Source organism: Globicephala melas, chromosome 9 (assembly GCF_963455315.2).
Source record: "Globicephala melas chromosome 9, mGloMel1.2, whole genome shotgun sequence".
NCBI classification, from domain to species: domain Eukaryota; kingdom Metazoa; phylum Chordata; class Mammalia; order Artiodactyla; family Delphinidae; genus Globicephala; species Globicephala melas.
Window position 1 is genome coordinate 41,873,702 of NC_083322.1, and position 14,033 is coordinate 41,887,734.

General features: G+C 39.0%; 1 protein-coding gene across 2 annotated transcripts in view; it reads left to right on the top strand.

Moving 5' to 3' along the window:
- The first annotated feature begins 1,654 nt into the window (after window positions 1–1,654).
- DPY19L2 (dpy-19 like 2) overlaps window positions 1,655–14,033 on the top strand; it is an 89,486-nt gene continuing 77,107 nt past the window's right edge. For both annotated transcript variants that reach the window (XM_030857528.2, XM_060305423.1), the window contains exons 1-4: window positions 1,655–2,219; window positions 5,723–5,747; window positions 7,108–7,195; window positions 11,601–11,738. In XM_030857528.2, the coding sequence (XP_030713388.1) occupies window positions 1,838–2,219; window positions 5,723–5,747; window positions 7,108–7,195; window positions 11,601–11,738 (633 nt within the window). In that variant the 5' untranslated portion in view covers window positions 1,655–1,837. The remainder of the gene's footprint in view (window positions 2,220–5,722; window positions 5,748–7,107; window positions 7,196–11,600; window positions 11,739–14,033) is intronic.

A 14,033-nucleotide genomic window follows, 5' to 3' on the forward strand; every position in this document is an offset into this window, starting at 1 on the left:
CACTGCACTCCAAAAACAATATTAAAATACTCATATGAAAAAATAAGGTTTTTTTGAATCTGCATATTTACTCAATAATATATTTTTATCAACCACCCATAAGTACCTTGTATTTTAAACTCAGGATTGGACGATTTATTAGCTGTTAAAAGTTGGGTAAATCATTACATCCTTGACCCGCGGTTTCCTAATTCATACAAAGTTATCGTGTGAATTAAATGCGAAAACTTTTTTTTTTGGCCCCGCCGCGGCCGCGGGGGCCCCTGGCCTTAGCAGCGAAACCGCGGAGTCCTAACCACTGGACAGCCAGGAAATTCCCTAGATGCGAAAACATTTTAAGCACCAAATATAGTGCCAGGGATGTAGAAACACTCCTTGAAGAAAATCTTACAAACCAACAAATTAATATTAGCACTTATTGAATTTAAATAAGTGACAAGATGAATAATATTGTCAGTAACTGCTTTAGACCTTCAGAGTAGGGAAATTAATGTGGGCTAGCTCGGAGGGTGATAGAATTGAGATGGGCAGGCAGAAATGGATGAAAAAGCTACAGGAGGGCTGTTCGGTATAAGTAAACGGATAGTTACGGAGTCACACTACGGACCTCACCTGTAATGACTGGAAAGGAAGATTTGTGTCCTCGGACATGGGAAACTAAACTTGAAAGGGCAGACTGGGGCAGCTTGTTGAAGGTACCGATGAACAAGCTGAGGAGTTTACGTTTTATTTGCGGGCTAATGGGAGCCACGAGCATTTCTGAAGGGTGTGGTATGCGGAAAATTAACCTGGCCACAGTGAGCCTAGATTAGATGGGGGAGAAGGAGCTTAGGGAGTTCGATCCATGATCAAACAGATGGGACGTGAAGCGGCGTGGCCTGTAACAGAGGACATGAAAAATACCAATGGCCCCTGTCCATCTTTGCCAGCCGCCCTGGCATCACGTGTGGCTGTGCAGTGACTATGGGGCTCCCCTCTCACATGTTCCTGGGTGGTCCCTGGTTCAGAAGGGGGAGACTACTGAGCGCAACTCCACGCTCAACTGCTGACGAATTCTGAGCAACCTTGTTGGGGGTCACAATTTCACTTCAGAATGGATTAATAAGCGCTGTCCTCAAAGGGGACATCACCGAATTCCTGTCAACCAGAGGCTATGGGGTTAGACTCACCGGGCTGACGCCTGCTCTGCCACCTGCGGCCTCGGGTCACTGCCTCGGCGTAGGAGACGGACTGAGTACCCAATGCTAAGTGTTCCAAGGCGGCGAGGAGAGACGCTCCTAATAAGTGCCAGGCGCATCACAGGCGCCCACTTCCTTCCCTCGCTCTCCTTCTACGGTTATTTCTTTCAGTTGAGATCTCCTTTGCCTTCAATAACCTCGAGACAGACAATCTTTTGGTAAAAATAACAAAGCTAAGCCTAAAGTCGAAGGAAGTTCCTTAGACTTGTCCACCAGCAGCGTAGGGCAGCGGTGAGATGGGCGGCGCACGTGAGAGGATAAGCGTGAGGAGACGCGCGTGGGGCTCTGCGCGGCGTCCGCTTACTTGGGTCTGTACACGTGGAGGCGCACGTGGGAGGATGCGCGCCGAGCTGCGCACAGGGTCTGCGCACGTGGGGCTGCACGCGTGGGCGGCGCACCGGCCGCGCGGGGCAGCCTGGGCCTGACGCCGCCCCCCTTCCAGGATTCGCGGTCGCCTTGACTACCCGGTGGCCCGCAACGGCGGCGGGGACTAGTCGTTGAGGCTGCGAGCCGAGCCAGACACCTGCGGACGTCGCCCGACTCGGCCGGGCCCGCGCCGGAGAGAGTAGCAGCTCCATCCGAACAGGGACTATGAGAAAATGGTCGGGCAAACGAGGAACAAGCTCAAAGAAGCGGCCTCAGAGCCGTCGTACTCTCTCCGCTCCACGCAGTCTAAGCAGCGGCGGCGCCGGGCCACCGGAGCCGGAGAGCCGGAGTTGGACGAGGAGCCGAAGGGGAAGGTGAAAAAGACGGAGCTGCCTTTGCCCGCACGCGGGGGGAACCTGCCAGGGGGCGCCCGGAAGTACTCGCCGCGGAGGACCCGAAACCTGAACGCGCAGAATTGCCTGCAAATGGAAGTGGTCGGAAGGACCGTTCTTCTCGGCCGCTTTCAATTCCTCAGATGTTTCATGGAGCAGCTCCGCGATAAGGTGCATCTATTGCGGAGATATCAGTTCACGGGCAGTATGACCCTCGGCATAGGTGAGCAGAGTCGACCGGGGAAAGCCCTCGGCAGGAGCCCCGACGGCTCGAGGCCCAGCACTCCCGCGCGGTAGGCTCGCATCCGAGGGACCCGCGGGCCCTCTGAGCCTCGGGTTGGAAGTGGTTTTGGTGAATCTTGCAGATCAGTTTAACAAGCAAGTCTAGCAGCAATAATGGCGAGGTCCAATCTCTGGAAAATCGCTGACAAGAATTTCCAGTCCCCTTCTTTTAAAGTTCTTTTAAAACATTTTCAAGGGTTTTCAGGAACAGTGATCACTTCATGGGTCACCAACAAAATGTCATCTTAAGGCAGCCATTTATCACAAGTTGTGAAAATGATAGGGTAGCTTTTGGGGGGGAGAGGTCAGACATTGTATTTTTCTGCACCTTGAATAAAGCAAAATAAACTGTTGGTTATTTTAATGAGTTGAGAATCTTTAATAGCGGAAATAGAGTCACATTAGGCAATGTATTTACCCATGTTTTCCATTTATTTTCATCTTGCTGAGGAGCTTTGATGCTTAAATTTTCTTCTTATTTAAGCATTTGAAATATGTTTATTTGTATTCCTCATTTTCTGTAGCTTAAGACGTAACTTAAATATTGCTGTTTCATTAAAATCAGTTTTGAGCCTAGTCTTTCGTAAGACTGGCTGCTGATGTGTATTGAAACATGGATAAATGTCTCCTAATGTAAGTACTGTGATTTCTATCATAAGTTGACTGCTGATGTTAATTAAAGTAGAATGAATGTCCACATTTGGAGTGTGTTGAAAATACTTGAGAAATAATAGATGGGGGTTCATATTTAGATTTTGTCAGATGTCTAATTATGGAAACAGATACATTCCACATCCAGAATCAACATGGTCTTGAATACAGAGGTGTTTTGCCCAAACACAAGCCCTCGTGCACCCATGACTGGCACATTGAAGGCACTCAATCAATGTTGGGTGAAATGATGAGTGAGTATATTAAGTGCTATGAGAGTTCAAAACAGTGAACATACTGGAGAATGGGAAGTGGGAAATGAGATCAGATAAGACTTTTAGGAAAAGGTGGGATTTGAATTGTGACCAAAAGGCTAACATATGGATGCCTGAAGCACAGAACAAGTTTAGAGGCCTATAGAACAGCATAGGGCTTCCCTGGTGGCACAGTGGTTGAGAGTCTGCTTGCCAATGCAGGGGACACGGGTTCGTGCCCCAGTCTGGGAAGATCCCACATGCCGTGGAGCGGCTGTGCCCGTGAGCCATGGCGCGGCTGTGCCCGTGAGCCATGGCCGCTGAGCCTGTGCGTCCGGAACCTGTGCTCCTCAACGGCAGAGGCCACAACAGTGAGAGGCCCGCGTACCGAAAAAAAAAAAAAAAAAAATGAACAGCATAATCAGTCATGGAAGTAAGAAAATATGAAAGCAGAGTAAGGGTACAAAAAGAAGAGAAAGTAGGAAGTTCAAAAGGTTGGTTGGGACCAGCCATGGAGAGGCTAATTCAAGCCTAGGTTTAAGGCATTTGGACTTCATTCTGTAGGGAGGCACCGATTGATTCTTTTCTTTAGGAAGATAATTTTTTAATGAGGTGAAATGCACATAACATAAAATTAACCATCTTTAAAGTGAACAATTTTGTGACATTTAGTACATTCACGATGTTGGCATTGAATGATTTTTAAATAGAGTAAAATGATCAGAAGTGTGCTTCCGAGAGAATAATTTGACAGCATTGTGTAAAATGGACTGGATATGGACTGAGAAAAGAAGCAGAAAAAATAATTGAATGCTGGAATCCAGGCAATAGTGGTCTTAATGAGGGTAGCAACAGTAGGAATGGAGAAGAGAGGACAGAGGTGAAAGTTGATGGCAACAAATTGAGAGGAACTGGGTAGGTAGTGAGGTAGAAAAGGAAAAGAATGTGAGGAGAGGGAGAGAGAACATTTGTTCAGGCATGAGGAGTGTAGATTTGGGAATTATCCATGTGGAAGTGAGTTGAAATGTTAAGATTGAGTGAGATTTCCAAGAGAGGAAAGAGAGCAAAGTAAAGCTATTTGAGAAAACCCGTTATACTTAGTTTTAAGAGGTGAGAGAAGGAAAACCAGATAGATAAGCATGTAAAAACAAAATGGTCAGAAAGAGTTGATATGATGGAAGATAACAGGAAGAAATCTAAGAATCTGGTCAAATGCTACAGAGAGATTGAAAAGCAGAAGTGAAAGAGGCCATTGATGTTGATCACTAACTGATCATTGGTCGTTTAAAAGAGTTATAGGAACTTAGAAGAAAGAAGTTGGCTAAGAATCTTGTTAGATAATGGCAGGGGGGTGGAGGAGAGAATATTTCATAGTTGGAAGGCCTACTAGATCAAGAGAAGTGTTTTAAGGCCTAGGAAAATTAAAGGCTGAAGGGAAGAACCAAAGGGAGAGGGTGGGATTAACGTTCCAAGAGAGGGAATACTTGATAGTGCAGTCTTGGAGTAATTGGGAAGGATGAAATTAAAGGCACAAATTTGAGATGCTAACTGTTGAAAAGAAGAGATGCTTCCTCTTCTTAGATGGTAGAGAATAGAGAAGCAAAGATTACTATGTAGAGAAATGTTGAAGTGGATATAAGAGACTTTGGGAGTGCTCGCATTAAATGATCTTTGTTTCAGTAAAGTATAAGGTTGGGTCACTATCAGAGGTGAGATTGACAGAGACAGGATACTGGGGCCCAGGATACAGGGGCCCAGGGGACAGGCTTTTTATCACAACTTTGAAAGGAACTGTGATAAGCACTTCTTTAGTTTTACAATATTGGCGTCATTACACCTTACCATTTTATCAGGTGTGGAATGTGGAGTAAGGGGAGGGAGAGGCACACGAATATTTTGAGGGTTTTTGGAAAGCTAGATGGACTTAGTAGGATATTTGATCTTTTCCTTAAATGTCATTTTTAAGAGTAATTGTCTGGAGAATAAGAAAGAGGATACAAGTATAGTTGAATAAGGCATTCTCTGTGCATCTTAAGAGTTAATGAAACCTTATCAGAGGGGCATCTGTTTTGAGTTGCGAGGGGAGGTATAGGTTTAATTTTAAAGTGGTTCAGAGTATATTATGTATGTATTAGATAGAAAGTTAACATATGTAGCAAGTATATAATTTTTCTATAAAGACCCAGGTGGTAAATATTTTAAGCTTCACAGGCCACATACGGTCTCTGTTAACTATTCTTCTTCCTTATTTTTATAACCCTTAAAAAATTTAACAAATATTTTTAGCTTGCAGACAATACAAAAACAGACCATGGGCCATAGTTTGCTGATCGTGGCATAAGAATAGTAAATCTGAGAAATACTGAAGAGTGGTAGGAATGAGCTCAGGATGGTAAGACTATGGAAAAAGAGCTGGAGAAGCATGATTGGGAACTTTCAACAGTGCAATGTTTGTTTTAAAAATTATTAAATAGTTGTTTTAAAGGTATATTATAATGAAGCAGCTTTTAATGACTTTTTTCTTTTCTTCTTTTTCCAGCTGTCTTTGTGGCAATTTTGCACTGGTAAGATTAGTTTCAGTTTGAAATCAATGAAAACATTTGAATTAAAAATTGCCATTGCTGTTTGCATATAATAAAACAATAACTGCTTGTTACATGTATAGAACGTCTGTATGTGCACCAGTTTACATATATATATATATATATATATATATATAACCTGTTTTAAAACGTCATGTGAAGCAACTTTTATAAATGGATGCATTAGGGGAATAGTAACTTATGAATTAAAGTATTTTTGCTTTATCAAAGGATTCACCACTATATTTCTTAAATATCTAGCTTTTGTAGTATACTTTTCATATTTATTTCATGTAGAAACCTTCCTCATTTTATAGTAATTGAGTGTTGTTAGTGACATAAACTTAGAGATAAAGTTTCAGTGACACCTGTCATTGGAAATCAGGTAGAAATGAAGATAAACACTCTGTGATGGTAATACAGAATTAAATGAACCTTTCAGTATGCATACACCTGCACATAATTTTACACAAATGATATGTTTGCAAAAACTCTATGTAAAATAATATTTTTCCTCTGACGTATCTTCATTTCTACCTGAGCTCAAGGATTTCTACTATTGGGAAGAATGGGATCTGCCCCACATCCTGTTGGGACAGTGCTCTTCTGATCATTATTCTGCAGGGAGATTTTGATGTTAGAACTAAGGCTGTAATGGTAAGAAACATTTCCTACAGCTGTTGGTACCGTGGCATGTGTATGTGTAAACGAAGGTGAGTGAAAGACAGGGTTGCTATATGGAATTTTGATTTATTTTTTACTTCATTGGAAAGCATCTACTATGTAAATTAAGGGTAGCATAATTGCTGACAATAATTTATTTGTCACATATGCACCTGTTTTCAGTACCTACAGCTGTTTTTTTAAGTTGCATTAATAAAATATCTCAAAGTACAGTCCTGTGTTTTTTGGCACTTTGTGTAGTATTATACTTATTTAAAAATTGCTTTAACCTAAAATAATTTTATTTAAAATTATATTCCAAAGCTTTTCAACATTTAGAGGCATTTCCCAAACCTGGTACATTGGAAACACTTGTGAAACCTAACAAACAGACAAAAACATGCTTCTGTTCTGATTTAGAGGCCTGGAGTAGGAGGAAGGGTGATTAGATCTGCAGGAGTTTTAGATACATAATTAAGATTAGGAACCAGGGAGTTAAGGAATTTCAGCTGTGTGCTAATGCTAGCTTATGAATGCCTAAAAATATACAAATTAGCAAGTTACAAAATTTTCTCAATATTTATTATAAAAATTTATTCTTTATCTTTTTATGGCTTTCATACTTTGTTTATAATAGTTATTTTAGTGCTGTTTTTGAAACATGTTATTTTTCTTCTAGGATACATTTAATAACACTTTTTGAAAATGATCGTCATTTTTCTCACCTCTCATCCTTGGAACGGGAGATGACTTTTCGCACTGAAATGGTTAGGTTCTTTCTTCTAATGAATTCATTTGTAGTTTAAGAATAGTGAGACTATAAGGTGGAAACTTATTAGGAACTGAAATGAATTTTTGGTGATTTGCACTGTTTCTCAAGCTATAGCCTATAGGTTTATTTTGTTTTATTTTTGCTGTTTTTAAAAAAAATTTTTATTGGAATATAGTTGATTTACAATGTTGTGTTAGTTTCAGGTGTACAGCAAACTGATTCAGTTATATGTATACATATATTCATTCTTTTTGAGATTCTTTACCCATGTAGATTATTACAGAATATGAGTAGAGTTCTCTGTGCTATACAGTAGGTCCATGTTGGTTATCTATTTTATATATAGTAATGTGTGTATGTTAATCCCAGGTTCCTAGTTTATCTCTCCCCACCCCACTTTTCCCCTTAGGTAACCATAGGTTTGTTTTTGAAATCTGGCCTGTAGGTTTATTATTTGAATAAAAAAGTGTTTTAGTCCTCACACCGTAAACAAAAATAAACTCAAAATGGTTTAAAGACCTAAATGTAAGACCTGAAACCATAAAACTCCTAGAAGAGAACATAGGCAGAACACTCTTAGACATAAATTGTAGCAATATTTTTTTTGGCTCTGTCTCCTAAGGCAAAAGAAATAAAAGTAAAAACAAACAAATAGAGTCTAGTTAAACCTAAAAGCTTTTGCAAAGCAAAGGAAACCATCCACAAAACTTAAAGACAGCCTACTGAATGGGAGAAAATATTTTCAAATGCTATGACTGATAAGGGGTTAATATCCAAAATACATAAACAACTCATACAACTCAATATAAAAGAAAAAGTTAAAAAAATTGACAGAAGACCTGAATAGACGTTTTCCAAAGAATACATACAAATGGCTAACAGGCACATGAAAAGATGCTCAACATCACTAATTATTAGAGAAGTGCAAATCAGAACCACAATGAGATATCACCTCACACTTGTCAGACTGGCTGCCATCAAAAAGTGTACAGATAACAAATGTTGCTGAAGATGTGGAGAAAAGGGAACCCTTGTACACTGTTGGTGGGAATGTAAATCAGTGCAGCCATTATGGAGATTCCTCAAAAAACTAAAAATCGGGCTTCCCTGGTGGCGCAGTGGTTGAGAGCCCACCTGCCAATGCAGGGGACGCGGGTTCGTGCCCTGGTCTGGGAAGATCCCACATGCCGCGGAGCAGCTGGGCCCGTGAGCCATGGCCGCTGAGCCTGCACGTCCGGAGCCTGTGCTCCACAACGGGAGAGGCCACAACAGTGAGAGGCCCGCGTACCGCAAAAAACAACAACAACAACAACAAAACACCTAAAAATAGAACTACCATATGATCCGGGAATTCCACTCCTGGGCACATATCCAAAAAAACCCAAAAATACTGATTTGAAAAGATACATGCACCCCAATGTTCATGGCAGCATTATTTACAATAGCCATGATATGGAAGCAACCCAAGTGTCCATCAAGAGTTGAATAGATAAAAGAAGATGTAATATATACATATATATGCAGTGGGATATTAACCATAAAAAAGAATGAAATTCTGCCATTTGCAACAACATGGGTAGTCCTAGAGAGTATTATGCTTAGTGAAATAAGTCAGAGAAAGACAGATACTCTATTTTATCACTTATGTATGGAATCTAAAAAATAAAACATATAACAAAAAAAGTGTTTCAGGATTCTTTTTCTTTTACCTCATTCTCCTCCTCTCCTAAGGCAGACTCCTTTTTAAGATAATAAAGATCAATTATAATAGCTGAGAAAGAAGGAAAACAAAGACAAGGTTTAAGAAGTGATACAGGGGGCTTCCCTGGTGGCGCAGTGGTTGAGAGTCTGCCTACCGATACAGGGGACACGGGTTCGTGCCCCAGTCCGGGAAGATCCCACATGCTGCAGAGCGGCTGGGCCCGTGAGCCATGGGCGCTGAGCCTGCGCGTCCGGAGCCTGTGCTCCTCAACGGGAGAGGCCACAACAGTGAGAGGCCCGTGTACCACAAAAAAATAAATTAAAAAAAAGTGATACAGGGCTACCAAAATGATCAGAAATTGTTTTCTCTTAGGGTGGAGTTGGGAGACCGTGTTTTATCTGGCTCTTTAAATTCTTTTTTAGCTCTCTTGATTTCAAGATAATTTCTTTTAAGAGACAACTTTTGATATAATGCTTTCTGTTTTTTAGACATCTAATCTATAAAATGGAGATAATCTATCTACCATATGTATTTCACATAATTGTTATGTGAGTTAAATGGGAAAAAGAATGCCAAAATTGCAGAAATTTACAATTAAGAGAGACCAGGGCTGTCTTCCAGATCAGCTAGTTAGGGGCCAAGAGAAGAATTGAAACTGGCCCTCCTGACTGTTTAGCTACTACTTTTGTTTTTTGGTTTTAATTGTGGCTAAATTAAAATAAAAAATTTTAATTAAAAAATTAGCAAAATTTACCATTTCAATTATTTTGAAGTATACAGTTCTGTGGCATTAAATACACTTGTATAGTTGTGCAACCATCACCACCATCCATCTCCAGAGCTTTATTATCCCAAACAGACTGTACCTGCTAAACACTTAGCTCCCCACTCACACTCACTCCTCACCTAGCTGCTTGGTGACCTCTATTCTACTTCCTGTCTCTATAAAACTGCCTACTCTAGGTATCTCAGCCATTGCTTTTTAAGTCTCACCGTATAGCCACTTAAAGCTTTGAAGAATTGGGTGTGTTAGCATTTGTATGGCATTTGAATTTTTATTATAGGTATTATTTCCAAAGACAGGATATAAAATATTAAAGAGCATAGCTGTGGCAGAGTCTGGGCTTTGATGACAGATCACTAGATTCAGATAGCAGTTCTGTGCTTTCTTGTGTAATGGCTAGTAAGTTAACTTTGATTCTCAGTCTCATCTGTTAACTGGGAATAATGCCAGCCTTACAGGGTTTTACTGAAAATGAAGGAAGATGAAAATGAATGAAGCACATAGCACAGTACCTGGCCCAAAAATAATAACTGTTATTAATAAAAATTTATATGTTTTCTATTTAAGTATAGACATGCATATTAAATATCTTTTCATTGTAGTATTGCCTTGTTTTTCTCATAAGAAAAGGGAAAGATCCTTATATGAACTTATTTTACTAATCAAAATTATGAGTAAATGCTTTTTCAGACATTAGCTAAAACATCTTTAATTTTTTTATACTTTTTAAAAAAATTATTTATTTTTATTTTTGGCTGTGTTGGGTCTTCATTGCTGCGTGTGGGTTTTCTCTAGTTGCAGAGATCTTCATTGCAGTGCGTGGGCTTCTCATTGCGGTGGCTTCTCTTGTTGTGGAGCATGGGCTCTAGGCGCCCAGGCTTCAGTAGTTGTGGCTCGTTGGCTCTAGAGCGCAGGCTCAGTAGTTGTGGCGCACGGGCTTAGTTGCTCCGTGGCATGTGGGATCTTCTCGGACCAGGGTTCAAACCCGTGTCCCCTGCATTGACAGGCAGATTCTTAACCACTGCGCCACCAGGGAAGCCCCCCAGATCTTTAATTTTAATAGTCACTAGTGTTGCTTAGTCTATCAAAAATAAAGTACCTATAGTTGTATGAAGCAGGAATGAGTGTGGGGTTGAAAATTGCTTTTAATGTTTTTTGAGGGAGCGTGTATTACAAACTATGTGGCCCTTTATTTTTTAGGAAGGAAGGCAGGAAATTGATGAGGAAGTAATATGAAACAACATGCTTTTGTTAATCTTTGGAATTTAAACAGCACTTTTAGTAACCTAATAAAATCATTATTCCACATGCTGGAATAATGCACTAAAGTAATCCTTTTTTTAGGACACAGCATTTGTGTCATGAACAATAGTCGGTTCACATTTAGTTAGCTTTCACTTTGTGCAGAGCCAATAGATGGAACTAGGAAGTAAGATGAAAGCACAAAGTTGCATCTAATGCTCTTGTAGTCACTGTTATTTCTTAAGAGTTGGAGAAAAAGAAGTAATTTTCTCTATGCAAAGTTCTACACGTACAAGGACATGAAGTCATCTCTGTTTGTGCCAGAATCATATCTCAACTTCTAGGCATCTCATAATGTGGGGGTAAAATCAGGTTTGGTAAAATTAAAAATATATTGTTTACATATTTTAAGGTGTGGTTAGAAAAGCTCCTTAAAATGTTTAACCATCCCTTTAACTCTTTTTCAAACCTACAGAAAATATGAAAGAATATTATAGTGGTAACCTGAAAATGTATGCCTTTTTTGCATCCAAGAATGCACTAGCGAGGAGAAATTAGGTAGTCTTATTATCTATCCTTTTCTTTTTTTCAGAGTAAATTTGTTCTAAAAAGAGTTATAAAAATAAATATTTTCAAATTTTACTTACATTAACAATTTGTACTTTTTTAAAGGGACTTTATTATTCCTACTTCAAAACCATTATCGAAGCACCTTCATTTTTGGAAGGACTATGGATGATTATGAATGACAAGCTTACTGAATATCCCCTTGCAATTAATACAGTGAAACGCTTCCATCTTTATCCAGAGGTAAGCAATATTTGGGAACAAATATTTGTAGAGGGATTCTTCTTTATCAGATAAAAATAGTAAGCACAATGATGTTATAGGAAGGAGGGGATTTTAAAGTTTATTGATTGTATGTGTCCTTATAGTTGAGCAGTGTATCAAAAGTTCCTGTCCTAAATTTAAAAGCCCCAGAAATTATGCTCACAACTTAAAGAATAGAACCTTAGTATGAAATTAATGACTAGTTTAATAGGCCAAATGGGAAGGAGCCAAGAAGGATTCTCGAGGGAGATGGTCTGTTGGCTTTATTTTTTTTAAAACCTCAATCTATTATTTTCTAATTCTAGCAAAAATATATCCTGTTAAATTCCTCTTCTTTTCCCCAAGCAAGTCTTGGTGAAAAGCAGTACATGGCTACTGCAGTATTTACAAAGACCATATATTACAAAACATCAGCAGAGAAAACGCTGTGGGAAGATATTATTGAAGCATTCTTTAATCAGTATTCATCAAATTACCTACTCCTTGATTTATAAAATGAAATAAATGAATGATTTGATAAAAGTAACATCAGGGCAAAAGCAAAATAGATACAAATATAAGTACAATAGCTTCTTTTTAAAAAGTTTTTATTGGAGTATAGTTGCTTTACAATGTTGTATTAGTTTCTACTGTACAGCAAAGTGAGTCAGCTATACGTATACATGTATCCCTTCTTTTTCGGATTTCCTTCCCATTTAGGTCACCACATAGCGCTGCATAGAGTTCCCTATGCTATACAGTAGGTTCTCATTAGTTATCTATTTTATACATAGTATCAATAGTATATATATCAGTCCCAACCTCCCAATTCATCCCACCCACCCTTTTCCCCCTTGGTCTCCATACATTTGTCCTCTACATCTGTGTCTCTTTTTCTGCTTTGTAAATAAGATTGTCTATACCAATATTTTCAGATTCCACATATATGCGTTAATATACAATATTCGTTTTTCTCTCTCTGACTTGCTTCACTCTGTATGACAGTCTCTAGATCCATCCATGTCTCTACAAATGACCCAATTCGTTCCTTTTTATGGCTGAGTAATATTCCATTGTACACATGTACCACATCTTCTTTATCCATTCATCTGTCGATGGATACCTAGGTTGCTTCCACGTCCTGACTATTGTAAATAGTGCTGCAGTGAGCATTGTGGTGCATGACTCTTTTTGAATTACGGTTTTCTCAGGGTATATGCCCAGTAGTGAGATTGCTGGGTCATATGGTAGTTCTATTTTTAGTTTCTTAAGGAGCCTCCATACTGTTCTCCACAGTGGCTGTATCAATTTACATTCCCACCAACAGTGCAAGAGGGTTCCCTTTTCTCCACACCTTCTCCAGCATTTATTGTTTGTAGATTTTTTGATGATGCCCATTCTGACTGGTGTGAGGTGATATCTCATTGTAGTTTTGATTTGCATTTTCTAATAATTAGTGATGTTGAGCATTTTTTCATGTGTTTGTTGGCCATCTGTATGTCTTCTTTGGAGAAATGTCTGTTTAGGCCTCCAGCCCATTTTTTTGATTGGGTTGTTTGTTTTTTAATATTGAGCTGCATGAACTGTTTGTATATTTTGGAGATTAATCCTTTGGCCGTTGCATCTGTTGGCTTTAGAGACCGTGTAGATGGGTATACTGATCACATGAAGGGACAATGACAGTGACGAGTAGAATAGTGACCTTGGGGATACATTAATAAGGCAAGATTTATTTAGTTATATAGCTAGAAATCTATGAATACTTCCCAATACTAAAAAAAGTATGAACTTTATGATAGTCTTCAAATTCTAGAAATTGGAAAAAAGAAAAAAAAAATAGTAGATTCAGTTTGTGAACTCTGAAGATAAATGCTGACTTGACAGCATGGTAAGAACTACTTTTGAGTTATCTCAGAATCCAGCAGATAAGTTAAAAAGTCTAGCTTTTTATTTCTTTCTTCATATTTTATAGCTTTTAAAAATTATTATTTTGATTTTAAATGTTTAAAATTGCAGAAGCTAGAGAATAATGTGCAAATATGTGTGGTCAACCACCTACAATAAATAAGTGCTATTCTTTTATCATTTTTGCTTCTGATATTTTAAAATAAATAAAGCATTATAAATACAGTTAAAGTCATCTTTGTTCTGCTTCCCAGTTAAGTTTGTTCCTTTCCCATTCTCACAAGCATCATTATCGTGAATTTGATGTGTATATCCATCCAGTTCTTTTTTCAAGGATTGTTTTATGTGTTTTTGTAATTTCACATAAGTGTTCTCATACTGAACATATCA